General features: G+C 51.8%; 11 protein-coding genes across 11 annotated transcripts in view; 5 read left to right on the top strand and 6 right to left on the bottom strand.

Moving 5' to 3' along the window:
* The window catches only part of VTN49DRAFT_7029 (uncharacterized protein), a gene marked incomplete at both ends in the record, with an annotated part of 2145 nt that extends 759 nt beyond the window's left edge, over nucleotides 1–1386 (bottom strand). Inside the window, 2 exons of the mRNA XM_069415253.1 lie at nucleotides 81–1266; nucleotides 1324–1386. Of these exons, the coding sequence (XP_069265069.1) occupies nucleotides 81–1266; nucleotides 1324–1386 (1249 nt within the window). The remainder of the gene's footprint in view (nucleotides 1–80; nucleotides 1267–1323) is intronic.
* A 561-nt stretch (nucleotides 1387–1947) lies between these two features.
* VTN49DRAFT_7028 (uncharacterized protein) lies at nucleotides 1948–2380 on the top strand (the record flags this gene model as incomplete). The annotated part of the gene is made up of 3 exons (XM_069415252.1): nucleotides 1948–1963; nucleotides 2030–2151; nucleotides 2198–2380. The coding sequence occupies 3 exons, from the start codon at nucleotides 1948–1950 to the stop codon at nucleotides 2378–2380; spliced, it is 321 nt and encodes a 106-aa protein (XP_069265068.1).
* Nucleotides 2381–2440: 60 nt separating this feature from the next.
* On the bottom strand, nucleotides 2441–3350 carry VTN49DRAFT_7027 (uncharacterized protein; the record flags this gene model as incomplete). Its single annotated transcript, XM_069415251.1, has 3 exons — nucleotides 2441–2461; nucleotides 2523–2968; nucleotides 3029–3350. 3 exons carry the CDS (start codon nucleotides 3348–3350, stop codon nucleotides 2441–2443), a joined length of 789 nt encoding a protein of 262 aa, XP_069265067.1.
* A 1726-nt stretch (nucleotides 3351–5076) lies between these two features.
* On the bottom strand, nucleotides 5077–6072 carry VTN49DRAFT_7026 (uncharacterized protein; the record flags this gene model as incomplete). The annotated part of the gene is made up of 6 exons (XM_069415250.1): nucleotides 5077–5445; nucleotides 5500–5681; nucleotides 5738–5749; nucleotides 5820–5857; nucleotides 5920–5977; nucleotides 6030–6072. 6 exons carry the CDS (start codon nucleotides 6070–6072, stop codon nucleotides 5077–5079), a joined length of 702 nt encoding a protein of 233 aa, XP_069265066.1.
* A 585-nt stretch (nucleotides 6073–6657) lies between these two features.
* On the bottom strand, nucleotides 6658–7510 carry VTN49DRAFT_7025 (uncharacterized protein; the record flags this gene model as incomplete). The annotated part of the gene is made up of 6 exons (XM_069415249.1): nucleotides 6658–6857; nucleotides 6913–6941; nucleotides 6994–7139; nucleotides 7197–7297; nucleotides 7353–7400; nucleotides 7459–7510. 6 exons carry the CDS (start codon nucleotides 7508–7510, stop codon nucleotides 6658–6660), a joined length of 576 nt encoding a protein of 191 aa, XP_069265065.1.
* Nucleotides 7511–7736: 226 nt separating this feature from the next.
* On the top strand, nucleotides 7737–10091 carry VTN49DRAFT_7024 (uncharacterized protein; the record flags this gene model as incomplete). Its single annotated transcript, XM_069415248.1, has 4 exons — nucleotides 7737–8257; nucleotides 8320–9160; nucleotides 9214–9877; nucleotides 9937–10091. 4 exons carry the CDS (start codon nucleotides 7737–7739, stop codon nucleotides 10089–10091), a joined length of 2181 nt encoding a protein of 726 aa, XP_069265064.1.
* Nucleotides 10092–10506: 415 nt separating this feature from the next.
* Nucleotides 10507–13912, bottom strand: VTN49DRAFT_7023 (uncharacterized protein; the record flags this gene model as incomplete). The annotated part of the gene is made up of 4 exons (XM_069415247.1): nucleotides 10507–13073; nucleotides 13126–13464; nucleotides 13524–13620; nucleotides 13775–13912. The coding sequence occupies 4 exons, from the start codon at nucleotides 13910–13912 to the stop codon at nucleotides 10507–10509; spliced, it is 3141 nt and encodes a 1046-aa protein (XP_069265063.1).
* A 2273-nt stretch (nucleotides 13913–16185) lies between these two features.
* VTN49DRAFT_7022 (uncharacterized protein) lies at nucleotides 16186–18169 on the bottom strand (the record flags this gene model as incomplete). Its single annotated transcript, XM_069415246.1, has 4 exons — nucleotides 16186–17442; nucleotides 17510–17859; nucleotides 17928–17946; nucleotides 18005–18169. The coding sequence occupies 4 exons, from the start codon at nucleotides 18167–18169 to the stop codon at nucleotides 16186–16188; spliced, it is 1791 nt and encodes a 596-aa protein (XP_069265062.1).
* Nucleotides 18170–18782: 613 nt separating this feature from the next.
* Nucleotides 18783–20309, top strand: VTN49DRAFT_7021 (uncharacterized protein; the record flags this gene model as incomplete). The annotated part of the gene is made up of 3 exons (XM_069415245.1): nucleotides 18783–19066; nucleotides 19137–19455; nucleotides 19530–20309. 3 exons carry the CDS (start codon nucleotides 18783–18785, stop codon nucleotides 20307–20309), a joined length of 1383 nt encoding a protein of 460 aa, XP_069265061.1.
* Nucleotides 20310–25231: 4922 nt separating this feature from the next.
* Nucleotides 25232–25502, top strand: VTN49DRAFT_7020 (uncharacterized protein; the record flags this gene model as incomplete). The annotated part of the gene is made up of 2 exons (XM_069415244.1): nucleotides 25232–25242; nucleotides 25295–25502. The coding sequence occupies 2 exons, from the start codon at nucleotides 25232–25234 to the stop codon at nucleotides 25500–25502; spliced, it is 219 nt and encodes a 72-aa protein (XP_069265060.1).
* A 943-nt stretch (nucleotides 25503–26445) lies between these two features.
* On the top strand, nucleotides 26446–27512 carry VTN49DRAFT_7019 (uncharacterized protein; the record flags this gene model as incomplete). Its single annotated transcript, XM_069415242.1, has 4 exons — nucleotides 26446–26586; nucleotides 26645–26778; nucleotides 26834–27389; nucleotides 27447–27512. The coding sequence occupies 4 exons, from the start codon at nucleotides 26446–26448 to the stop codon at nucleotides 27510–27512; spliced, it is 897 nt and encodes a 298-aa protein (XP_069265059.1).
* Nucleotides 27513–27680: the final 168 nt, after the last annotated feature.

The following is a 27680-nucleotide window of genomic DNA, read 5'->3' as shown; positions in this document are numbered from 1 at the left end:
AAAAACCAAAAACCAAAAAAAAAAAAAAAAAAAAAAAAAAAAAAAAAAAAGAAAAAAAAAGAAAAAGCGTCATATCATACAGTTAGCTAAATCTCCCCTCGCGCTCACTTGCATCGCTCCCAAGATAGTCAGATCAATCCGCCCAGACCGGATCATGCCGAACGACTCGTCGCTGCCAAACACCGCGGCACCGGGGCGCAGCGTGACGGTCTCCTTGCCGGCATTGATCAAATCGGCGTCCTCGGCACCCTTCTTGGGATACGGGCCCAAGCCCAGGATGCCGTTTTCTGACTGCAGCATCACTTCTACAGACGGGTCGACGTAGTTGGGCGCCAGCATGGGCATACCAATGCCCAGGTTGGCGTACATGCCGTTCTTGAACTCCTTTGCGGCACGGCGCACGATGCGTTCGCGCTTGCGGGCGGACTCGCCCTGACCCAGCACGGCTGCCGAGTCTGTCTCGGTGTCCTCCTTTGCGAAGGTGTACTTCTCGATCTTCTTTTCTTCTGTGCTCTGCACGACGCGCCGGACGTAGATCCCGGGGAGATGCACGGCCGCGGGCTCGATCTCGCCAACGTCGACGATATGCTCCGCTTCGACGATGGTCGTCCGCGCATTGCGCGCCATCACGCCGTTGAAGTTTGCCGCCGCGTAGCGGAACTGGCAGTTACCCAACTTGTCCGCTTTCCATGCCTTTACTATCGCGAAGTCGCCCTTGATGGCTTCTTCCATCACGTAGCTCTTCCCGTCAAACACCTTGACATCGCGGGGTGGGGCATATTGCGCCACGGTTCCATCTGCATTATGCTTCACAGCAAGTTCCCCGGTCTGCACGACGGTGCCGACCGCGGCGGGCGTATAAAACGCGGGGATTCCTGCGCCGCCAGCCCGGCACCGCTCTGCCAGTGTCCCCTGCGGTGTGAGCTCCAGCTCAACCTCCCCGCTGAGATACATGCGCTCGAGCGTTTTGTTCTCGCCGACGTAGCTGGCGATCAACTTCCGGATCTGCTTTGTTTGCAGCAACAGGCCGAGCCCGGATCCATCCACACCGGCATTGTTGCTGACCACCGTCAACCCGGTGATGGAGGGGTTCGCCTTGATCGCTTGGATAAGTGTGTCGGGTACGCCGCAGAGCCCGAAGCCGCCGGCGAGAACGGTGCTGTTCGGTTTGATGTCCTTGACAGCTTCGGCCGCTGACGAGACGACTTTGTTGATCTCAAAGCGTCGGGCAGATTGCGAAAAGGCCCGCGCGAGAAATTGCTGATGCTATGGAGCTCCCGTCAGCATTGCGGCAGGATAAGCTAAAAGTGTCCGGTTCTGTACCTTCGGTTTCCAGCCTCCCTGCCGAGCTAGGCGGAGACAGGTGGTGATTCTTCGGGCGGACATTGCTCGATAGATTCTATAATAAAACAGAGTATGAATACGCCTTGGTCGCTTCTGCTCCTTGGTGGTCCGGCTCTCTCAAGATCATATATCCCAAGCTAGGGCGACATTTGCTGACGTTATTTATAATCTGTACCTCCCACCTGTAGAATAGCACGTCCCCAGACCAGGGATTTCTGTTTCAAACTTCCTTTCGACCATCGGCCAGATGACCGACCTGTCTTTAATACCATGTCTGCGGCCATCTCCGGCTCTCCGATGAATCTCTAATCGTCTTGAGGCTATCATCGGCTACGGACGGGAAAGCGCGGGAGCGTAAAGTATACTTACTAGTTTTGGACTAGATTACGAGATAACATTGCCTGATTTGTACTAGTATGACTGCTTCTCCGCTTCTTTCCTGTCAGCTGTCAGCCCTAACTCTCAAGGCCGGCGAGGGGTTGCCTCGGCGTTACACTCTGCCCAATTCCCTCTTCCCTCTACTATAGGGACAAACCATCCAAGGCTACTGTACTGCATGAAAAATGAAACATTACTAAAGTATCAATATAAGATAGGATTCATATGTACCAAATCCTCGGTAAAAGCCTGGACATATCCTTGCGAACATCGGAACTAGATAATACACCGTGACGCCTCAATACAGCACAAAAGAAAGCACAAAATCTAAACACGGCCACCAGAATATCCCAAAATGATTACCCTCGTATGGGCCTTTCCCCGTCATGCCATGAACTGAAGATATCCAGCGATGTTCGCAGAACTGGCGTGAGAAATTATATACCACGTAACCAACGGACACGCTGGTAGGAAGAACCTTCTAGTCACGGCAAGCAAGATGGGACATCCGCATACAACAGAGCTGTTGTTGCGTCCATCCGGCCACATACACGCGACAAACCAACGCGAAAGATTCATAAGCAGATCACGAACATGGCCAATCGCGAATAACCAAAGGAATCTGACTGGCAGACCAAGAGACGTGGAGAAGGATTAAAGAATGAATACAGGAAGGAACGGTTCGGCTGGGTATTGAAGCATCGGCTTGGAGTCCCCTTTACCGGTCGGGGTTGGTGACCTGAGCAGAATTTCATTAGTTGAAGTAGAATAGAAGGGTATCTCTGTTCTTTCAAGCATACCTTGAGGATCCTCCGCGAATAGTCTTCATCATCAGCGATACTGCCATTGCTATAGCGCCGCTGAGCCATGTATTCACCATCCCATCGGGAATCTTCCGACGGGGGATGCTTGGCGGCAGAAACAAAAGAGTTGATATCCTGCGCACGGCGGTATTCCTCCTCTGCTCGCTTCCGCTTCTGGCGCTTGTAGAAAAAGAACGCGCCGGCGAGAATGCCTACCATGCCCAGGATACCCACAACGACACCGGCAGCGATTCCGGCCGGGTTCGGGCCGCCGCCATCTTCGTCGGATTTCTGTTCTGGCTCCGCGGTCACCCAAATGGTTTTCCCGGCCTGGGTAGTCAGAGTTTTTGACACGCCATCGGTTGTCGCCGACGAATCATCCATGGTAGGCACATCATCCTCAAGTCCGGTGAGGATAACCGTGTAAGCATCGGATCCACCGCCTGCTCCGCGTTAGCGAGCCTGTTTTATTGCATCCATCGGACGAAATCGGGCCTCCATACAGTACTCTTCCGGCCATCCGTCACAACTCTTGTCGCAATTGCTCTTATCGGTCTTTGTCGACTTTGGGGGCAACTTCTTTCCGCAGAGGCAGTGGCCGCCGTCATAAAGAGCCATCACAGGATACCCTTGCGGAACACATTGGCGCTGGCAGTACCCTGAACTTTGATAGGTGTACTTCCCAAGGTCCTTGAAGGTCGGCACCTGAGAGTAGCAGCCAACTTGGGTCATGGATTTGTAAGCAATCTCATCATCCGGGGCCGGTCCAGCCGCGACCGAAACGGCCCAGGCGAGCAGGGCCGCAGCTAATGTGCTGTGCTTCATGGCGAAACGCGGTGCGAATTAAAGAAAAAACTTCTGGAGAAAGACTCAAGGCGCGTGAATCGAAGGACGACCGGCGTAGCCTTGACGGATTCACGAGCCAGAGAACTGCACGATTCCAGAACTCCCGATGTCCAGCGACGGACGTAGGTCCACGGCTCTGCTATACTATCGGCCCTGGATTAACCTCGACTGGTGATTAGGGGCGAAATGGATCAGACAACGGAGATGGAGCAGCGAGAAGCGCCCATCGGCGAAATACGGGTAACCCCTGACTTTCCGTTTCAGGAAGTGCTGCTGTAATATTCCACTGGGACGTTCAGGGGATCATAAAAATCGACAGGGCCGAACGTCGCGACAAAAGCGAGAGAATAAAAAAGAGAGTCGGCAACGATAGGATGCCAGTATCGATAGCGGATAAACGAAGGACGGGAGAGAAATAAAGGGCAGAAACAATGCAGAGGGAGCGAGGGAGAGGGAAAAAAGGGAGTGTGACCAGTTCGTCGGCCTGTTTGGGATTTTGGAACGGAAGTTTAGGAAATCACCTAAACAGAAAAGGTACACGGCCGATACCCATCAGGAAACTATTGCGACGCCATGTATTCCAAAGTGGGGACGTGCAGCGGGCCGGTTCCCCGATATTTTCCCTTTTGAACTGCCAAGCCTTTAACTGATTGGCCGCACTGGCAACGCTAGTGCCACAGATGCCAGGGGAACGTGGGCCAAATTACACAAATGGGGTCGTGATGTCAACGGGATTCAGCGGAAGTTGCTGAAAGACCTGGTAAATTACAGGGACGGTATTGATGCCTGTATGCCAGATTTATTCGCACCCTCAGCCCAATCCAGCCGCAAGGCCACAGCGACTTCGGAGGAAGACCGGCCGATCACCGAACGGGAATGTGAAATCCCAAGTCCATCGCCAACACGGCCGAGTCCACGAGCAGATGGTTGGATGGACGGACTCCTTGTTGCAGTGGGCAGCTCCCGAGTTGTAAGTCCCTGACACAACGCTGGCAATCCACCGTGGCGAAGTAAGTGCATTCTCGGCGAAGTAGCGTGCGGCCTTTTATTTTACCGGCCGGCCGGTAGGGTGTTTGGTGCGCAAGACGTAACATCATCATCTTTCCCAGCGTACAGTTGGCATCGGCTATAGCGTCATAACCCTATTGTACTGGCCGTGCCACCATTGCCCGAGACTCCTGGTGCCTGGTTTCCACGAGGCCACATTTACGTCAGCGGCCGTGGATTGTAACTCGTTGGAAGAAGCGAGCTAGGGCCGCTTCTCCGCGCGGAAATCAAAATTGTGCTCGATGATCGTCAAGCGTTGGCCCACAAGTTCGACGAATCCATGCCGTTGATTTGGTGAAGCCTTGAGATCGTGCGGCCCAAGTCTTCCCACAGTCAAGCCTTTCCCGGCGTTCCCTGACCGTGGCTGGAAAGAGGGGCAGTACGAGAGAGAGAAGATGCCTGGAAAGACAGGATCATTCAATTTCACTGACGGAGTACTCCGGACTGGCGACTATCAGGGATGCGAAGATGTAATTAATGCCTCTCTTGGCATGATAAAGTGCTGGTCGCCACGCTACAAAGGACCTTGATTCTCTCGGCGATTGACAGCTCAGGAAAGACGGATAGTCTAACATTACACTACCATCTTTAAGATCAACATGAAGACATTGGCCCCCTCATGTAACCATCAAAACCTCTTGACTGACACCATCGTACTTCAAGGTTTGGGTATCTTCAACGTCTTGCTAACCATGAGACAGCCGCTGAGTGCAAACAGTAATACGGCTGGATGGAATTCAAAAATGGAGTCTTTTGCAGCAATGCCAAATGGCAGAGAGTCATGAATCCACCCTTGTGACACCCAGTAGGCCATGAAGCATGCTATCGAGAGCGTTGTAGGAATCGGAGTACCCTCGAAGTATTTCGATTTGCCCGACTTGTCCTTGGGCAAAACGGCCACAGTGACGTTGAACCGCGCAAGTCTGGTCAAACCGCAGAGGACGAAGAAAGCCAGGATCAGGTGGTCCACAAAAGTTCGAATGCCGATGGCAAATGCGGCTGCCGCCGGGGCGACTCCGAACGAGATCTGTGCGCGACCGAGTTAGCGGTCGCATTATACAGATGCCGATTATGCACTTACCAGGTCCGCCAAAGAATCCAACTCCTGGCCCATCAAGGACGATTTCCGTCGCCATCTCGCAACCCGTCCATCCATGAAATCAAAGAAGAGACCGAACGGCATGAACCCAAGGGCTATCCATATCGGTCTTGTCTCCGACGGTTCTCGAAGGCAGTAGTGCATGGAGAAGAAAACAGACATGACTTGATGATTCAGCGAAGCCCCAACAGAACAGGGCGACTCCTGGTGCCGAACTTACTGCCACAAAACCCTACCAACTTCAGTCAGTGATTTGCTACCAAAGAGAGGCAAAATATCAGAACGGTTCGTCTCAAACATACCATTGAGTTCAGTTATCAAATCAGCCAAATGAAGGGCCCTATATATAACACGTGTCAACCGACCCAACGAATTCCCGATAAATCTTTGAAGCCCACACACCTGATCATACTGAAATGGCCGCTGTCGCTGGCAAGCAGCATTTTCTGTTTCTCCTGAGCTACCAGAGAATCAGCGCTTAAGCTCCAATGACTATCGTAACATCAACATACCGCCATTTTGAGCGTTTGGCGAACCCGTAGTGTCGCTGGGCATTGAGCTTGCGGAGGAATTCTGAACTCTACGAGACATTATCTGTCTCGCTGCTCGACACTGGAGACTAACGACTCGACTGAGAGGTTAATGAGAATAAAGAAATATGCAATAAATCTGAGAGCAACGTCGGTGAGTTCTCGCAGAGGGCGGTGGAGAGGCAAAGTCGTTTATTGAACGTTTGTTCAGCAGAACTCCAGGTTTAATCTTCTTCAGCCACATCCGTCTCTGGCCGACGTCATTTTTCGTGGCTTGACCTGTGGAGATATTCTTACGGTCAAGCCACACTCAATCAAGCTTTGGGCAGGCGAAAGCGACCAACCTCCGGAAGATCTTCACGTGACCTTTTTTTTTTTTTTAGGCACAGTTACGGATACTCGCAAAGTCGTAGATGGGGAGCAAGTGGACTATCACTGCGCATACATGTTGTACATAGCTGATTAAAAGCAATCCATCTCTGAAGTGTTACACTCTTGAGATAAAATATCAACCATGTCGTACACGTAGAATAACAGAACCCACAGCACGACATCCGAAAATCTCCGCCCTAACGCCGTAAAGGAAAAGACAAACATCAAAGTTCGAGTTTCAACCGCGTCCACGATTACCGCCACGACCTCTATTCGCACCCCGGGAGAAACCGCCTCCGCCACGACCGCGGGCTGCTCCAGCACCTCCCCGTCCACGGCCAGGAGCACCGCGTCCACGAGCGCCGCCCCGGGCAGCTCCCCGACCTCCTCGAGCTCCGCCCCGACCAGCGCCAGCTTGCTTCTTCTGCTTTGTAACGCCTGTGGATCGTTAGCTTCTCGATAAATGCGGTATCTTTCTCCATCGCAACCGTACCTTGTTGCGGCTTCGGCTTGGGCAGGAACCTAACACCTGTGAGTGACAAAGACCTAACGGACTGGACAGATAATATCGTACCTCTCCAGAGGCAACAGCTTGTCGTTCCCAATGTAGAACTTGTCACCAGCCTTGAATGACGAAGCAACAATGCCTTCTTGCGGCTTGACCGTGAAATAGACTTGGTTTATGGGGCCCAGCACCTCGTCAACTTTGCCGATGGGAGTCTAAGCACACAAGTATTAGCACCGTTGGACAGAAATTTGCAGCCATTGGGCTCGTACTTTGTTCTCCAGGTAAATCGGCGCATTGAAATAGGGGATCTTTGGATTGATTGACTCGCAAACCATTTCCCCTTCGCAAGCGTGCAAGAATTTACCCATTTCTGTATGTTTCCATGAGCTCTATGTTCTCTCTAGAGTCGCATTTCGTCCTCATACCAAGTATTTGAGCTGGAGGGCCAAAAGACTGTTGGGCGCCGCCTCGGCCTGTTAGACAAGGCAATTAGCAAATGATCCCAATGATTCATGCGAGGTTCTTGCATACCTCCACGGCCGGCACCAGCGGCACCGCCCCGACCCCCTCCGCGGAACGACATTGCTGCTTCTTGGATCGATTCGTGATCAGATGAAGATGTTGAAGATTTTCGATGTGCGAGTCAAAAAGGGTTTAGCTTGGTCAGCTGAATTTCATCACGTGACTCACCGCCTTCTCCTTCCCCCTCCAGCCCACCAAGATCTTCGAGGGGGAATCGGAGGAAAAGGTGGAATGTGTTACTCGCTCTAACGCCGTGAGATTCTTGAAATAACTCTAATCAGTTGACAATGGCTACGGAATCTGAAGGTACCAAGGAACTTCCTACTCGGTCGCTTGCTGAATCCCAAGCCTCGGAGACTCCGAAGGAAGACGGTTCGTTGCCGGACTTCATTGTCGAGCGGAACAGGTTCTTCGAGGAACTGTGGCAAGAATGGCTCAAAGAGTTGCAGAATAAGCCACGCCAGGACATCAACATCACCATTGATCTTGGTGATGGGAATACGACCACTGTAACTGGGAAGTCGTGGGAAACTACACCTGCAACCCTCCTCAAACACGTTCCGAAAGAGATCAGCGCCAATGCTGTGATTTCGAAGGTCGACGGGGAACTATGGGATCTCAGCAGATATTTGGAGAAGGACTGCAAAGTGTCCTATCTTCCCTTCGATTCGCCGGAGGGTCGGGAGGTCTTCTGGCATTCTAGCGCTCATTGTCTCGGAGAGGCGTGCGAGCTTGAATATGGCTGTCTGCTTTCCCATGGTCCGCCTACGGCGCAAGGCTTCTTCTACGACATGGCTATTCCCGGCGGGTATGTAGATTCATGCAGGCGCAATGGGGAGACTGAAACAATCCTGACTTCTGATTTCTTAGACGAGTCGTTAAAGAGACCGATTGGCCATCGATCGACAAGAAAGCAGCTCAAATCTTCAAAGAAAAGCAAAGTTTCGACCGACTGGAGGTTACTAAGGAAAACCTTCAGAAGATGTTTGCGTACAGCAAGTACAAGCTGCATTACATCAACAACCTCGTGCAAGGAGAGAAAACCACGGTATACCGTTGCGGAACTCTTGTCGATCTCTGCCGTGGCCCGCACATCCAGAACACTGGAAAGGTCAAGACGTTCAAGATCATGCAGAACTCGTCTGCGTACTTCCTTGGTGACCAAAACAACGATTCTTTGCAACGAATTCGTGGCGTGGCATTTCCCGATAAGAAGTCCATGCAGGAGCATCTGAAATTCCTGGAAGAGGCAGAGAAACGGAATCACCTGAGAATTGGTAAAGACCAGGAGCTCTTCTTCTTTGACGACGTATCTCCTGGGAGTCCATTCCTTCTTCCGAACGGTACCAAGATTTTCAATGCGCTGCAGAAACTGTTGCGCACCGAGTATCGGAAACGAGGTTACCTTGAAGTTCAGACGCCCAACATGTATGATGTAGGCATCTGGAAAACCTCGGGCCACTGGGCTCACTACAGGGATGACATGTTCAAGCTGGACATTGAAAAGCGTGAATGGGCTTTGAAGCCAATGAACTGCCCCGGCCATTGCGTCATGTTTAATCACAGGGATAGAAGCTACAGAGAACTCCCTCTAAGATTTGCGGACTTTGGCGTACTGCATCGAAACGAAGCCTCTGGGGCCCTGCACGGTCTCACGCGTGTGCGCAAGTTTCAGCAGGACGACGCCCATATCTTCTGCGCTCCGGACCAGGTATTTTTACGTCCTAGCTTTCAAGGATGCAATCAAAGCTGATGAACTTCCAGATTGCCACCGAAATTGAAGGCTTGTTCGACTTCTTGCAGTCCATCTACGGCTTGTTCGGGTTTACGTTCAAGCTGAAGCTGTCCACCCGTCCAGAGAAATATCTGGGTGACTTGGAGACATGGAACTACGCCGAAGAACAGCTGCGATTAGCCTTGACCAGGTTCAAGGGGAACGATTGGACTCTGAACGAAGGCGATGGTGCTTTCTACGGTCCTAAGATTGATATCACCATTGCCGATGCCCTGAAGCGGGAACATCAATGCGCGACCATCCAGCTGGACTACCAAGCACCGCTCAACTTCAAGCTCGAATACGTAACCAACGAGACGGGCAAGATCTCCGAAGAAGAGTTACAAGCCCCGCGGAAGCCCACTGATCCGCCGCCGGGCCGTGCTCGTCCCGTTGTCATTCACCGGGCTATCATCGGAAGCTTCGAGCGGTTCTTGGGCATCCTGATCGAGCACTTTGGAGGCAAGTGGCCATTCTGGCTCAGCCCGCGACAGATCTTGATCGTCCCCGTCATGCCGGCGGTCAATGACTACGTGGAGGAGCTTCAGCGGATCCTGCGCGGCGACAAACTGAATGTGGACATTGACATTGGTCCCAACACAATGCAAAAGAAGATCCGCAACGGACAGCTGGCGCAGTACAACTTCATTTTCGGTGAGTTCATCTCTCTATTTTTCCCGGTTTTGTAGATCTTGAGCTGACAATGGGACCAGTCGTCGGTGCGCAAGAGAAAGAGTCAAGGTCGGTCAACATCCGGAACCGTGATGATCCATCGACCCAGCAAAAGGGCGTCATGGTCCCGTTGGATGAGGTGCGAGTCAAGCTTCGGGCGCTGAGAAAGGAGCGTCGGCTTGTCAATGCTCTGTAACGATCATGCTTTAGAAGATCATGACAGAAGTAGAACCGAGCTTTAGAGTGCGAAAGAAATTTCATTGTCGTTTAGAATTATGTTTCGGCTTTCACTTATCCATCACAACTTGGCCTAGATGGGGCTCAATAACGGCAACCCTAAGTCGAAGAAGAGAAACACTGCAGTATAGTACTCTCGCCGGAGATTTGGCAATCATGTCAGATGTGTCCACTACCTTTGCAGCAAATTAAATTAAAAAGAAATCATAACTAACACAAGCTGAAGCAAAGAACGAAATACACGAAAGAAAGAGAACTTCATCGTACACAAGCATGAAACTTACAAACCGAAAACCCGCTCTGGAATGCAAAAAAACACACACCGAACAGATGCAACGAAATAACGATACACAAGAACAAAAAGGAAACCACGCTCAATAAACAGAGACAGAATTCAAAAGACTTCTAAACCGAGACGGCTGGTCGATGGCACCACTTCTCCGGTGGTGCTTCTCCCGGCGAGAAGACCGCGGCTGCTGCTGCTGCTGTTGTTGTGGATCACCAACAACGGCTTCCTCATGACGCCGACCGCTCCTGAGAGTGTGATGTTCTCGGTGGCGCTCACGCTCACGGCCTCGCTCCCGTGGGGTGCCGTCTTCACCGCTGGATCGGCCCTCACGCGACCGTCGGCTGTGCGAGCGAGTCATTGATTGTCCTCGCGACGACTTCTCCGGCGACACGAGAGGCACGGCCTTGGTGGTGTTGACCCGCAGCAAGGGGCCGTTTGTGTCTGACTTGCCCGACGTCATGTACTTGACGATGTTGCGCGGCCAACTACTACCACCGCTACTCGTACCGGCCGACTCGGAGGATTCCGGCGAAGAAGGCGAGGAACTGCGCTTTCTGCGGACTCCATCGCGTGATGAGTGGTCCGACGAGTGGCGGCGTCGGGAGGAGGAGGACTTGCCGTTATCTTGTTGCTGTTGTTGTCGCTCCGATGATGATGAGTGTCTCGAGACACGAGATTCGCGCCGTGCTTGGGCTTCCTCCTCACGCTGCTTTGCCGCTTTGCGTTGCAGCTTGGCCTCTTGCTGCCGGCGGGCTTCCTCGAGAGCCATCTTCCATCGGCCTGTTAGGCCCGTGGGCTCTGGCGCTGGAGAACGCTCTACGTAGTTGACGCGCTGGTTGTCGGCGGAGCCCTTCGAGTAGCGCCTTTCGCGCGTCCATTCTGATGTGCGCCGTCTACGCCTTCGTGGCGTTTCGCCGGAGTCTCGAGATTCCCCGTTTGCAGCAGCCGGTACCAGCTCTACTTCACGGACTGCTTCCTCAGCAGGAGCAATTTCGACAGGTTCAGCTGGGGCTTCTGCAGCAGGTTTCTCGTCACTTTGCTGAGGAGCTGGTTCCTCGACAGCTCGCTCAGCGGGAGCCGCTTCAGCGGTCTCCTCGGCAGGGTTCTCAGGAGCCGGGGCTTCATCAGGGGCAGGCTCCTCAGCGGCAGGATCTTCTGACGGAGGTTTCTCCGATGCGGGCGCCTCCGTCGCAGGCTCTTCGGGGGCAGGCGCTTCTGCGGCAGGTTCTTCGGATGGGGGATCTTCGGGAGCGGGTTCCTCCGCGGCTGGCTCTTCCGATGCGGGCTCCGCAGGGGCAGGTTCTTCGGAAGTCCGTTCTTCAGAGGCAGGTTCCTCAGTTGGAGGATCTGCGGAAGCGGGCTCCTCGGCGGCAGGCTCCTCACCGGCGGGCTCTTCTGACGCGGGCTCCACAGGGGCAGGTTCTTCGGACGTTTGTTCTTCAGGAGCAGGTTCCTCAGTTGGAGGAGAAGGCTCCTCGGCGACAGGCTCTTCTGCGGGCTCTTCAGAATTTTGTTCTTCAGATGCTGATTCCTCAGGTGGAGGACCTTCAGGTGCAGGCTCTTCCGAGGCAGGCTCTCCACCAGCAGCAGCAGCATCAGCGTCCTCGGAGTTTGGTTCCTCGGCTGACTCGGTAGCTGGGGCTTCGGTGTTTTGAGCAGGTTCTTCGGCGCTTTTGTCAGCAGTCTCGCCAGCAGCGGGCGCGGCTACCTCCTCAGTCACTGCTTCTGCTTCATCTGGCTGATCTTGCTTCTGCTCCGCCAATGGTTCATCTCTAGACTCGCCGTCCGCAGCATCCGCTGGTTCTTCGGCAGGCGTCTCGTCTGCTGGCTTGTCTCCCGCATTTGCTTCTTCCGCGGCAGCTTCTTCGCCTGTTGGCTCCGCAGCGGGCTCGTTTGCCGTTTCCTCGGCAGCATTCTCCGTTTCGGTCGTCTCTTCGGCTGCCTCTCCCGCTGATTCAGCCTCCGCCGGAGGATCCTCCTTCTTCTCCTCGCTCGGTGCTTCTTCGGCTGCTTGGTCGGCCTGTTCAGCCTCTTCATTTCCAGAGTCTGCCTGCGAGGGTTCTTCTGCCTCTGTAGTCTTATCTTCAGCCTTGTCTTCTTCTGCACCTTGCGCTGAGGCACCTTCTGGTTCCGCTTTTTCCTCCTGTGTTCCTGACTCGTTCGCTTCCTCAGACTGGGCCCCTGCATTCTCCTCTGTTTCGCCAGCCGCTTCATCGGATGTTGTTGGCGTCCCTTCCGCCTCACCCTTCTCCTCTGGCTCTGCTTGTGGCTCAGTGGTAGCCTCGGCGGCGGCAGACTCTTGCTGACCAGGATCATCATTTGCACTTTCCTGGGACTCCGCGCCGGAACCATTTCCTTCTTCACCTCCATCAGCCGCCGGAGGATCCGCTGCAGGCTGTTCTGAGGATTCTGTTTCAGGCGCGTTACCATTCTCAGCACCAGCTTCTTGCTGTTCGGCGGACTCTGGAGTGCCTTCATTGGGTTCACCGTCGTCTAACAACTCAGCTCCACTTGCTAATGCTGAACCTAAGAGAACAGCGTCCAATTCTTCTTGCAATGCATCTTCTGCTGCTTGTCTTGCTTCTGCTGCTCTCTCCGCCTCAACCTTGTCTTGTTCTGCGGATGGATCACACTCTGGAAAATTATCTTCCTCTGCAAGAATCAGTAAATCATCCAAATCAATAACGGGTTAGTTAGTCCTCACCAGCTACTTCATCTTCTTTCTTCTGCTCGCCCTCGTCGGGGTCGTCCTCCATGGCCTCGATTGTGTTCTCGTCATCCAGAGGAACCTGAGAGGGCTCCGCATCTCCACTTTCTCCAGGTGATGAAGCTGCCATGTCTGTCGGGTTGTTCTCTTCTTTTCCTTCTTCTGCAGGTTCCTCAGCTGCTGGATTCTCTTCCGTACCTGGTTGGCTGTTTTCAGCTGCCGTGTCAGGATCGGCTGGACCGCTCTCTTCCTTCTTTTCGTCTTCTTTCTGTTCACAAGCTTCTTGCACTGGTTCTGTCATCTCTGTTTCCGGATTTGATTCCGACGGCGTTGCAGCTTTCAAGCAAATCAGCGAGGGGGATCGACATGCACACATTTCTCTCGCGACCACTCACCTTCGCTATTCGAGGACGAAGACTCCTCGGCAGGCGCGCTAGTTGCCTCTTCCGATGCCTTCTCTTCTATCTCGGCCAGCTGTCCCGTCTCAGCGGCCTTTTCCGGCTCAGTGTCAGCGCTGTCCTTATTTTCTTCCCCCGACTGGGCGGCAAGGATTGGAAAGGTTGAAAATCGAAGAGTCTTGCGGTCGAACGTCTGATAGTGATGTTCACCGAAGCTCTGATATCGAAACTTAGGGAGTTGTGCATACACGGCTTTGGGGGTCTTCTGCAGGCGCAGAGACATTGTTGTTGTCCTTATTCGTGTCTGCTCCTGTAGAATTGCTTTCTAAAGGAAGTGCAACGTAGTTACTCTTCTTATTTTTCTTCTTGCCCTTGCCCTTGCCCATGCTCGTGGTCGCAAGGATTCAGGAATAGAACACACGCTCGATTGGGCTTCTGAGGATGGCTTTGTCAAGGGTGGCAAAGGCAATTGAATGAATAGGATGACCGGATGCGAGTGATTACCAAAGCTACAATGAGAGGAAGCAATCAGAGTGATAAAAGTAGAGCAGGGGGTGGTGAGTTGGTGGCGGGCACGGCAAGGGGGAAACATCCTCCGGGAAGCCCGACTGCCTAAGACCCTTGAAGCGACCATGTTTACACAACCCATTGACAAAAATGGGCAGATCATGCTCCCTTCGTTTCCCAAGCTTCGATACAGAAGCGACGGATCTTTGCAGGCTGAGTACCGAGAACGATCTGCGTATGCCCGTAATTAGCACGGGTTGTGGTCGATTGGGTGATGCGCTGATGCCGGCAGCCGTTATTGGAGCCACGTCTCAACTGCGGCGGTGGGCATGGTATCGAAGCCGCAGTCACCCTGCAGCGAAAAAAGGAGTCGTTAGGCGGGAGCCCCTCCTGCCTATTGATTGTTTTGGGTTTCTCCGGCGATGATGTGCGCGTCCAGGAGGGGCAAGCGAGCAGGTACGGTGCAATCATGCTCCACGGACGGTCCCAAAGAAGGCCCGACGCAGGTCAGCTTATGCTGATGATACACACAGCTCCTGCTGCCAGCAATGCGTGTCAGGTCTCAATCTTCCCAGTCACGATCGCCAAACTGGCAATGAAGCCTCATGGTCAGCAGCCTGGAATTTCCATGTGCTCGGCCACGCGAAGCCTTGCAGCTTTCTTGTGTGCGGCAAACATTCCGTGACCTTCTTCGAGGCGGATCATTTGATTTTTCTGCCCAACAGATCAGGCCCATCACCTAGACTCCAATGAGGAATAGAGCGTATAGTGGGAAGCTTCCCACTGCAAGATCTTGGACTGTCGTCCGGCAGCCTGCGATCTGAGTGGCCTGTCAAAGTGAAGCGAGGAAAAAGGGCGCCTGGCCGGGGCTCGCATCCCCACCGGGATATCAAAGCGTCTCGGTTTTTCTTTTTGTGTCTGGATTTCGGTCTTCGAAGTCGAGGTACATACTCGTACATATTGTCAGTCTGACGCGTTGTCTCAGCCCCTTTCCCAACTGCCAGTGAATTACATGAAAGGGCACTGTCGAATCAATTCTTCGCCAGCTATCCATTCTGATTTTAACAGCAGGCCAGTGGCCAGGCTGGGAGCCCGAAAATGCAGTCCGAAACGGCGAAAAGAAACCATTGGAAAGGTACTGGGCGGTGCGGGCCGAAGAGGTACTGCCTTGGCAGCGTTCAATTGGACAAGATTTTGTCTGCCCCACTTGACTCTCGTATACTAGTACATAACAGGTAATCTCGTCATTCCGATCCCGGCCGGAATTTCTTGGAAATCCACACACCGAGCAGAAGAAACGACTTGTCAACGTGGTCCAACAACAACGGCCCTGGAAGTAGCACTGTTCAATGTGGCTGGGAATATGTGCATCGCCGGGTACCGGTACGGTTACAGAAGAGGAATATATTGAGTCTTTGATGTACAGGTACTCTGTACGCTGTTCTTTTTACGAGACTTTGGTCGACTCGACCAGCTGGCTACCTGCAGTGCGAGTACGAGTACTGTACCCTTGAAGAACTCGTTTGAGCACGAAGTACTGTCCTCGTACTTCGACTCCTTTCTTGTCTTCTGTAGGAATGACTCAACGTTCTGCTCGCGTCTCGACGATGCACGCTTGCCTGAAAGCGCCTTCCTGGTCGAGGAAATTCGATAGTTCGACCAACCAAGTGTAAACGTCATGGACTCGTGCGCCTGAGTGGATGAGACCAGCCCTCCTAGGAATAAAGAATCGCTCATGGATGTCATGATGCGATTTCTTAGCTCTTCAGTACTTCCACAGTACACATTGGCTTGGGATTGAGCCCGTGTTTTCGCCTGCGGCCGTGCTCTTGCTCTCATTTGTTGGGATTCACAATCCTTCGAGCGCCTTAGAAATATGGCCAACTTACGCCGGATAAGCGAAAATAGCGCCGATCAGCTAGTCAGAAATTCGAAAGCAGGAATCAAGGAAGGGAAGTCCTACAGCTCGTCTTATGCAAGAAAGCGATTCAAGTAATGGGATACACTGGCAGTAAAACGTGATTCGATATTCCATCTGTCCGTTGATGGGAACGGACAGACGATCCGTCGATACTTTTCCCTGATCTTGTGATGCGGATACGAAATGAAAGCAATGATGGGAGGGACCAGGCTCCTGTAGAACCACCAGTGTCTACAGCGGAATCGCCATTCCGTCTCCTCTAGGATCACTGGCTGCACTATATACCCGCTGCCCACCGTCATAATGAACACGGATAATTTGGCCACGTCCAAACATCGCCCGTTCCAGGCCCTTCAGGACGTGAACCTGATGTCCTCGCTTGCGCAACTCCTCAATTGTCTCATCACTGATACCCTCCTCCACATACACCGTCCGATCCAAGACCTTGCCGAGCTCCGGCATCCCCGCGCCGATGCAGATGCGTGGCGCATCCAATGCCGCTTGCGGATTGTAGCCAAAGGCTAGCATATTCATGAGCACTTGAACGTGCCCTTGTGGCTGCATGAAGCCGCCCATGACTCCATATACGGTATGGAGGGATCCATCCGGATTGGTGATCATGGCGGGGATGATGGTGTGATACGGTCGCTTGCCGGGGGCGAGCACGTTCGGATGGCCCTCCTGGAGGGAGAAGTTTGCGCCTCGATTCTGCAGAGTAAATCCGCAGCCCTTGGGGATGATGGCGGTTCCAAAACCAGCGTAGTTGCTGTTGATGAAGGAGATACCATTCCCCTCACTGTCAGTCACAGAAAAGTAAACCGTGTCACAGTGATTATGGGCGGGGCTGCCGTGGTCCAAAATGTCTGATGCCTTGGCAGGATCGAAGAGCTTTGCTCTCTCGGCCAGATACTCACGAGAAATGAGTTCCTTGGTAGGCACTTTCTCGACGTCAGGATCCGTTACCCACCAATGGGCATCTGCAAATGCAATGCGCAAGCTCTCGATGACGGCATGAAGGTACTCCGCCGAATTGTGCTGCTCAGGGGTGAATTGAGGGATCTTGCCCATCTGTTCCAATTGCTCGAGGATACCCAGCGCCATCAACGCCACGATTCCTTGCCCATTCGGCGGATGTTCCCACACCCGAACTTCATTTCCTTGTTTCGCGCTGATATTCTGGCCATTGAATGTAAGCGAGATTGCTTCTACGCCCTGACTGCCTTGGGCAGCATGATTCTTCAGGTCGTCCAACGTCATATAGCTTCCCAAGTCCCTCAACACCTTGACAATTTCCTCCCCAATTCGGCCTTCATAAAATCCCTTTTTTCCTTCCGCTGCCAAAGTCCGAAAGGTTTTGGCAAGAGTAGGGTTCTTCATGATTTCACCAGGACGAGGCGCTCTGACCCCGTCCTTTGCCAGGGGATCTTCTTTGAGCATCTCTCGGAAATTAGGGGATGCTTCCCTGATCAATTGCTCGCTGGCTTGCCACTGAATTCCGTGAGTTTGTATAATTCTTCCAAAGCGGTATCAAGTCATGGATATCGACGCAACTTACTCCTTGAGACGAAATTTCCGAAACAGGAAACCCTTCTTCGGCCAGCTCGATCGCCGGCATAAGGATCTGCTCCAGTGACAATTTACCGCTGCCGAATCGTTCGACCGTGTCTACCCATCCGGCAGCCGCACCGGGGACAGTCACCGCCAGAGCGCTCTTGAGCGGAATAGTGCCCTTATCGCCCGGCTTCATGTTCAGGTCCCGCCGGACATCGGCTAATGTTGCGTTCGCCGGGTATCGACCAGAGCCGTTCATCGCATGGATCTTGTTGGATTTGGCATCGTAGAAGAGGCAGAACATATCACCACCAATTCCTGTTGAACCGGGCTCGGTGACGTTCAAGGCGGCCGCTAATCAATTACAGTGTCAGAAATTGGTCGTAGCAGATCAAATATGGAGACGGGAAGGTGGTTATTACCAACTGCTACGGCAGCGTCCTAAGATCGTTAGCTGGCTCCGTGATGCTCGTGGGATATGGTGTTCTCCAGGACATACCGCTGCATTGCCGCCCTCTCTTAGGATCCTCTGACCAGCAGCGGCGGCCAGCGGCTGCGTACAGGCGACAATCCCTTTGGTGCTATGGACGGTGCTCCTCCGGCTGGGGAAGCTGCTGAACTCAGCTCGGTCCGATTGGTAAACAGCGTTCGCGCCGAGTGCCATTTTCTTGTGCTATCTATAGTCTTGAGGGTTGCGAAACACAGAACAGCCTTGCCAGAACTGGGAGAATCAACCTGATCTATGATCAAAAGCCGTTCACTGTCTGCTTGATACTTGTCATTTCCTGTCCTCCGGTTCCCCGCCTTCGGATGAAGTGCCGAGGCTTCCCCGCACCCGGGATGAGTTTCGGAATACAGTTGGATTATTGACATCTCCAGCAGTTATCGCATGCAGTTCTTGTTAATCAGGATGTATAAAGCTCCAGAATGTTGATTTTTACAAGTGTAAGAGCACAGTAGTCCGAAGTGGCAGACTGGCAAATGTATAGGGTTGTACGATGAAAGTACTAGTACCGAACTCTACTTCTCTGTGGCCACTAACTGCGGGGGTTAGTAATCTATCGATCAATCAGATGGCTGTGGCCATCAGGTTTCAACAATCTCTATACAAGTCGATACTTGCCATGTCTCATGGACAACCATCGTTTCTTCTAAGAATCAGACCACTTCACACTCGTTGTTCGTTTATATCCACTGGAAGCGCAGTAGCTCCTTCTCTATGAGTTGAATCACCGCTCCTTGTCTGAGCTTTGACTATTACCTCATACCTCTACAGAATGGTGGTCTTTGTCGACTATGACCGGCGTTCCCACGACAATCGTCCGCCCCGGCACGTGTACGCTGCTGACACGCTGCAACGGTCTCGTGAAAAGTCAGCTCCTTTAGTTTTGAGGACGGTGGCGGACGAGTTTAGCCATGTCACATGTGGCGCTCGGTCACGGCCCTTCGACGATTTTGAAAGGAGTAATGAAGCAACAAATAGAGTGCCATCTCCTACTGAAAGCGAGAAGAAAGAGAAGAACAATGTCAGTGCATTTGCGACTGCTCTGAGCTGTTACCCGTATGAGAGATGCATCCCCCGTGGTATATCCCACAACACTGTTTGGACACTGACGTCACGTATATTTTAGTGTTGTGAAGGAATTGGCTCGATCGGTCGACTTGAACACTTTGGACGCGCTCTCTCGCACGTGCCGACAGATCCGTGCAAATCTCTTACCATACCGTCGTCAGCTAATCAAGGAGACCCTACGATGCGAAAACGAATACGTTGAGACTTTGAACGAGCTGCTCAGAGAGGGCACACCTGTACCAGATAGTCTAAAACGCATCGTCCAGTTGATAAGTCAAGATACATTAAGGCCAGGCCGATTGACGAGCAGCAAGATTGGAAAATGTGCTCGCGATATGGTGACCGAGTGCAGGCGATGTTCCAGAGTGGTGTGTAGGGTACGCTCCTCTCTAACACTTATGCCACACGCTGATCTGTTTCGCATGCTGAGCTGGGATTAACACTTTGTTAGAATTGTACAATCAAGCCCCCGACCAAAGCCGTGCTAAATAATCGGCTTCGCCGTCTTTGCAAAACATGTCAGACGGTGCCATTGGCCTACCATCTGTTTCCTAAGGGAAAGGCTATTGCAGCGGATCCAACGTCCTTCACATACTCTGCATTTGCGCGGACTCCTTGTCATTGCGAAGAAGCGGTATGGCTTTGTCAGTCCTGTGGCCAATCGCTGCGGAACAATGACACCATGTATCGACGTGTGTGGACATGGCGCACCCGTTACAGTACTTACCTTGGTGGGCACTTTGGGACAGGGATAGGAGAAGGATGTCAGGGGGTCAAGTGCGGGCGTGGTGAGGACTGTCTCGCGGCTCAAGAGATTGAACTCGAAGTCGCCTGCGAAGCTGATGCCCCAACGAACGGAACATTCAAGCCCAGTCACAACCATCATGGCGACGATGACCATACTGCGGGTGATTATGTTGTTTCTCGAGCACGTGGTCCATCGGATGGGCATATTGATTCAGTCATTGACCACCATAGCGATGACGAGCCGGGGTATTTGCGGCAGGAGATTGTTGGAATTGGCGGCGTCGTCAAGCAGAAGGCGAAGAAGCGAGTGACAGTTGGTGCATGCGTCGTTGAACATGAGGATGAGCGGGAACACGGCCAGTACTTACTCCCTGAGGAACGTGGTGAGTGTCGCAGTTGGTGCGCGTGGTGTTGGAGAGTAGTTCCCAGTCAGCGGGAAAGGTCAGCCATTGACGCACGTGCGGACAATGAAGTGCGCGAGTGACTTCGGTTATCCGCATTCTCCGTTGGTGGCGTTCTCTGAGCTGACGGCTTTTGGCCCCTTCACTCCACTGCTTGAGTTCTTGATAACCGAGAGACTGGAAGGGAGCAACATCAGCACCGGCCAGAGCGCTTGCGTCATAGGAAAAATGCAGGGATTGTTCAATGCCCCAGGTATAGGCTAGCCGATATAGGAATAGTATGATCTTGGCAATTGAGACACACCAATTAGAACACGGACCCTGGCATTGTGGAGTCGACCTTAGCTAGTTTCATCATAGCTTGTTTTCAATAGCAGTCCAGGATATGGGGGAGTGAGTCGATTCTTGAGAACCTCCTCGCAACGAGTAGATCGAGACCGCAACCGTTGCTTCGCACGTTTCGCGTTTCTTCTCGCCGACATCAGCATGGGCATAATGAACTAGACAGTTCGATGGAAGCCACACGCGGCACAACCGTCTTGGCAAACAGGTTCGACTACAGGCCCACAGCCCGTAAACACGTAATTTGATACTCTTGTGTTTTCCGAAGCTTCATCAAGGCATTAGGAACAAAAGCACGCTTGCTTCAGGAAAGCCGGAATGTCGGGAAGAATCCCGATGAACATTGCCCTAACTGACGGCCAAGCATTGGAAAGAAGTTAAGTAATGGCTTGATCTGGCAGTGGATATTCTCCACATTCTCCCATCCATCCTGTTCCAAGTCCTCTGTTCAAAAAGTCTAAACTCCGCCAGAATGCCTATTGTCCATTATCCGACGAGGGAGAGGATGGGATAGGAGTTAGTGGACGGATGTACGGGGTTCATGCGCCACGTGACTTTAAGGCTTGGCGCAGGATTCAGCTATGCCGTAAAGAGTTACTCCAGATTAAGCTGTTCCAAAACGAGTTAGACATAACTGGATTTCTGTTACAATTGTCGATCGATATTTTATTCCAATGGTACTACGGAGTATAATGGCACGGGAAAAAAAGGAGGAAGTGGGTTTGCTTGTGGGCAATCTAATAGACGTTGGAAATGTACTTGATGGTACCCTTTCATACTGTCCTTGAGCCCACATACGATCGGGTACACCCCGATGGCCTGTTCAGAATAATACTCCATTCCAAGTTCCTTACTCAAGGTTGTGGCGGGGAAATTGAAATTGGCGAAAAAAAAAGTTAGTTATTTTTAGTGCAGGCGCCAGAGAGTTCTAACAACCTGTGGCTGACGGATACACTTAATTTACATTACTTGGCTATTACGGTATGTAAATTACATGTATTCGTACTCCGTACAGAGGAATGTTTTTGTCTATCCACGCCGCACAGGCCACAAGAAATACCCGCAGCCACAGATCAGTGGCGGCACATTGTTACTGGGTTAGCGCGGGATCATCGCTTTAGCGTCTCCACCGCCATGCATTAAAGTTAACGTCTTGAGGTGACCTCGAGAGTAGAATATCCAGTTCGTAACTGCGTTCACCATGGGCTGGGCACAGTCGGCAGTGTCCTTAGAGCTCTCTCTAAGAGTAGAATTCCCAGCACAATCCTTCTCACTTTTCCAGTCATTGACTACAAACAATGAACGGATGGAAGCGAGAATATTGTTCCTTGGGGGACGAGTATGACGTATTGATCAACAGCCACTAGTTATTTTCTGGCAAGGATTTTACAGAAAATATATTGCACGCTGCAGGGTTTGCAAATCATATGAACATCTCTGTAGATTAGCACTATATGATACTTCCAGTAAATACCCAACTCAGAGGGCCGGATCGACAACTGACCTGTCAAGCGGCCCTATCTATCTGTCACTACTGAGATTTTTAGAGTGGCTGGGCAACATGTTAATCAGTACGAGTACTTCTGCCCCTCTTTCCACAGTGGCAACTGGCGAGAACTCGCCGAATACCAGCCATTGCTTGCTTTCCTGCTCTGGCATTGTATCAATATCCCTGTCCTAGGGAAAAACCTGTTACAGACCAAGCTTTCTGCAAATCTGCACTGATCATCATCTTGTCAGTCGAACTATTAGCTTGGTGCGCAGCGTATTCAGATGATCGACGTGGTCTCCCGTCGATCTGCTGGAGGTGCGAAAGTATCTCCATGACTCAGGAACTGTGACTTTCTGAGGAGATGGTGAGTAATGCATTAGCCGCAGCGCCTGTGCAAATCTGTACAATACTCCGTACATGAATGCAGCGCGCAGATCCCTGGACTGCATAACTCTATTGGGGAATTGGTGCCTGGCCAAAGACGGAATCCTTCTCGAACATTACTGTGTCGGGATAATGCTTGGGAAGTGCCATGTGTTAGGATTCCTAGAACGGACTAGACTCTTTCGCGTCCTCGTATTATTACTTTACTACTGCTATTACTATTACTGAATCAAGTTTATGGAGGCCCAGGGTTACTGTCTCTTGTGACACAGTTATATTAATAACGTAGGGTTAGAGTTATTCACTTAACCTTGCTGACAGTTAACCAATGGAAGAATGTCTGGAGGCGAGTTTCGCAGGGATTTTAGCCTTCTAGAAGGGCGCTAGAATTTGGCAGATATTCTTATCCAAGCAACACTTTGGGTTGTGCAGGGATTGCAGAGTGCATGTTGGGGGCTACTGCAGGTCAACATTTCTTGGCAGATTCGGTCGCAATTCCCAAGCAGTGTACTTACGAATCTCGCACGGTTTATAAGAAGGCAAGGGATCATCTCAGTTGCCTGCAATTTCTTGTCCTGGTAGTGAGTGTGAGGAGACATTCGATGATCACCTGTCCCACTGTAATACATTCAACGTAGTACTCGTCCTCTATTCATTCTGTGATTTGGAATCTCCACCAAGATTCTTTACAGCACACAATTTCGGTAATCATATATGTAATCTGATCACTGGTTATCATTGTTATCGATAGAGAATTTGGTCTGGAGTTATGATACCTGCATCGTTGCATCATTTATGCACGGGGCACTTGGTGAATCGTGGGCACTTGGCGCTTTGCCTCGAAGGGTTAATGTACAGACTACGAGTACACCTGGAGTATCAGGTTAGGTTGGCTCCTGATCTTGAAATCTCCGGACTGTCCGAGCACTCCATACTATTAACCCCGCCTTCTGTCTCCTCTTTTTCTCACTTTTGTTGTCTGGAGTACTTAGCAAACGCACTTTCTTCATTCTCCGCTCCTCGCTTCGACTGCCCGATCGACGGCGCACAGTCTGCGAACTATTACCTACAATCCTGCAGCAATTTGGCGCATCTCCACTCTTCCAACAGCAGGAGAATTTCCAAATACCTCCCGGTCGATCCCAACATCACGAGACCCTCAACGACCAATAACGGAGAAAGGGTTCAGCTGAATTGCAGCCTGCAACGGCTGAAGCTTCGACAAGATTCATAGGGACCGTTGATCAGACATGATGCGCAGTTTCTACTGTAGGCCGATGTACGTCGTCAGAGTTTCCACGCTTTCCGTCCCAGTGATATGGTGCTGCAAGTCGGCAACGGTTTTTGGTCGCCGATCTTTGTCTTTGGCATGGAATGCGCCCTGGAGAGTTGTCCCTGGAGTTTACTGTGTAGAGTTGAGGAACACATCCTCTCCGCATGCTGTGCCGCAAATCCTTGACCTGGGGTGCCGGCACGGGACGGAACAGACGGAATGCAGCATACCCCCGAACGCCGTTCCGCGCTTCGCGCAAAGGTCCTCTATAATCAAGTTCTTTAGAACGCCTTAGCACACATACTTGTGCTAGAACTCGTACTCTGTAACATGCTTTGTAATTGACAATAACAACTATGTTATTGCCCCGGACTGTTCTGGGCCCGAGTAATGTCGATTGCCTCTGATCTTGGATGTTGTTCACGAGTCCCCATTGCGATATTGCCGCACCAGACAGCTGACTGGAAGTCTCGAATGCCATAAGCATTCAAATTGGTCAATTCTTCATTTGAACACATTGACACAACACCACGTGAAGACTACAATAATGTTGGATGGCAAAACTGCAATATACTGAGGAGTCGGTCCACCAGTCCAAACTCGCTAGCAGACCAACAACACTGGCACCATTCTCTATTCCATAGGGCCTTCTCTAAGAAGTAATAGCTCGGTGGATCAAAATCCTTCTTAACATGGGCAAAGTCCGGAGAACCTCTGGGGTAAAGTCTGTCAGCGGGTTGATGAGAACGCTATCTCCAGAAACCGCTTGTAGTAGCTTCGTAGTACCCGCAATCGATCGCCGTTCGAACCTTCAATTCACCGGGGAGCTCGGATTGGAATGTCCCAGGGACAAGACTTGGAGGTTTCCTCTGCAGCTCTGCACATCACCAACATGGTGGTGGGTGGTGGCAATGGCCGCCAAGGGCCCTGCAAAATTTAAAGTTTAGTAGCTTCTTTTTCCCCCCCCTCAAGAACCCACACCCACGGACTCACGGAGGCTATTCTTGGTCCGATGCCCAGCTTAATCAGCATCCGGAGCGCGTCTAGCAGTCAACTGTCATTGGACGAGATGCATCAACGTTCAACGGTCCACCTTCGTGTTGGGACGCTAGACCTCTCTCCAACTAGTGCCTGCACTACACCTGCAGACTTGCACATGGATACAGCGACGCAGGCTGAAGAAGGAAATTATGGCTGATTAGTTGAACGTAGTTTGCGCTTGTCTTTGCACTAATACCTAAAGTCTTCACTGGGGCTAGATCCAGCGGGATGTTACCCAGAGGATCAAGTAACTCTCCTCACGCCGGTTACAGGACGACTTCGTCGGTGTGAGAGAACCCCAGAAATGATGTCAATCATTGCCATTGCGTCGGATGGAATTAGCGACCCCGCACGGAGGTCAGTGTGTTCTGCAAGGTGCAAATCGAACAAGGGTAGCGAAGATAAGGTCTGCACTGAACAGGTTTGGGTGCTGGTCTTGTCATCATCGTCTTAATGTTGACATCCAACATCGAATGGAATACTTGTACCTGCCATTGACCATTTGCGTTGGACCCTGCCAAACTGACTGGTCCCAGACAAACGAACCGAACAATATCGTTAGGAACCAACATGATCATTGGCCTAGTGGAAACATTCCAACTCGGTGAATATCCAATCCGACAGACGGGACAGAGAATGGAGGCGCATTGGCGACCAACAGGAACGGGGACGTTCCTGCGGAGTGCAGTTCATGATTCCTTGCCCGATCCCAGCACGGGAGGCACCCGCGCGGGGTATTTCTGATTGGCTACGTGGTCACAATCTGGGGTTTGGCAGATGACCTTCCAAGAGATTGTGCCGCTTTGACTGTTGATTGAGAGGGTCGAAATCGATTCGGGTGATTAGCAATCACTGTACCATTCTTTTCCTCTGCCACAAGAGCTGGTGTCTCAGTCCAGCACGGTCTTCTGTATTTAGCAGACCATTGTGATCTTTAGCCGCAATAGCTGTTTGCCCTCGGCATCGCATCAAGCAACAGAGTGGTTTTCTTTGGAGGCCCACCGCGACGACTGATCGCTCGTTGCCGCCAAAATAAGTTCCAGTTATGCATGTTGCGTAAGGATGGATGTATTTGTTATTACATGCATGTATGTAATTTACCATACCGAACTCCACTATTCCGTGTGCCGCATTTTGTGCAGACTCCACGCCAACCTAAATTCAGCCACTGTGACCCACCCAGCTGTATTCTTAGTTGTGCATACGGGGAATTTCTGGAAATTCTGGTCGTTTTCTCGACGCCTGCTAACTTCCGATCGGGACATGCATGCTGAGAGTCTAAATTTCGTCGGTGGCTTGTCGTCGGCCACGGCTGGGACGTTTCAATCCCGCGCGTTTCAGAAGCTCATCATCAGTTAGGTTAGTCTAGCTGCAGGACCTGTCGGCCACGATGCATATAATCGCGGGCTGCCCCCATGTCGATAAGAAGGCGACCAGTGTTCATGGTCTATGGAAACAACCATTGACCACTGCTGTCGCTTTCTGATCTTGGGCAAGGAAAAGAAGACACAACGGCTCCATTGTTGGCTCTTGTGCCGGAACGATCCGTTCCTCAGTGCTCGACAACCACACACGAAGAGACGGTTCACGTCGAATTGTGAACGTGTGCTTTTCCTTCTGGACATCTCTTTCCTCAGCGACTGTGGAGATTGACTTGAAACCAAGTCCCGCCCTGCTGGATTGAAAGATGCCCGTTGCCCCAGTGCGCCGCCCGAATACATTGGGCGATATTCCGCTGCCCATTACCTACACGCCCACCACACGCCGCATTAGCAAGGCGAAAAAAGGAAAGCGGGTTCATGCTTGCGAGTATCCAGGCTGCAATAAGGTAATGATTTGTACCCCACTGGTATCAATGAACTGGCGGTCTAAGATCTTCCTTCCAGGTGTTCACGCGCGCCGAGCATAGGCGCCGACATGAATTGAACCACAATCCGGAGGCCGCCTTTCGATGCACCTATGAAGGATGCCGGAGAGCTTTCCATCGCTCGGATCTGCTCGCCCGCCACATGGAGCGACAGTATGTTTGCAGAGAGAGTCCATAATTCCGAGCTCAGAATCTGACGGATGGACAGTGAGCTTGATGGGCAATCAGACGGCAATGCCATTCGGCAGACAAAGTCCAGACACAGGTCTGTCACGTCGGCGCCGTCGAACTTGATGTCCTCAATTCCGGCCACCACCCAATCATCCTCTTATCCGATGACTCCTATGTCAATCCCTCTCCCGACGACACCGGTTTCCACCAGCTCCGTTGCCAGCCCAGCGTCTACAATTGACTCTGCAAGCGACTACATGCCGTGGAATGGCATGGAGATTCCCATCCAACCTCGGCCATCGGCTGTCTTTGGCAGCCATATTCAGGACCCATCCGATGATCTGTCGTTTTATTCCTCTCCTGATTCTTGCAAATCTCCGGTGTCGGAGATTGCGGGCTACGGGATGCCTCCAATTCCCCCTTCTACGCCCTCATCGGTCATGGATTCCTATAACGTGGCTGTGTTTAATCCTGAGATGTCCGCATCTCCTCTCCAACTGCCCGTGACTTCGTGTGAATGGAATAGCATGGACATCATGCCCGTTCCGAACATGATGCCTTTGGCCCTGGATCATGACCACTTTATTGATCCGGTATGTCGACTTTGACTTTTATGCTGGTTTCATACAACAAGCTAACATTTCTAACAGAGCCTCCAGAGCCCGTATCTTGGACATCGTGGCATGGAGATGGTCGAGACTCTATCGTGGCAATAAGCCCTATATGGCAATCAAAAACTGTCGCCTGGTTTCATTGGAAGCCTACGCGACACCAACACGGTCCGCACGAATTTCTATCTCTTTTCATGTTTCCTTGTCTATCTTGCATTGTTTTCAGAGGGGGGGGGTAGGGGGGGGGGGGGGGGGGTCGTTTTTTTTTTTTTT

The sequence above is a fragment of the Thermomyces lanuginosus genome (assembly GCF_041956635.1).
Source record: "Thermomyces lanuginosus strain ATCC 200065 unplaced genomic scaffold VTN49scaffold_42, whole genome shotgun sequence".
In the NCBI taxonomy this organism is placed as follows: Eukaryota; Fungi; Ascomycota; class Eurotiomycetes; order Eurotiales; family Trichocomaceae; genus Thermomyces; species Thermomyces lanuginosus.
Note: the sequence above shows the minus strand (reverse complement) of the source record. Positions and strands in the feature narration are given on the sequence as shown.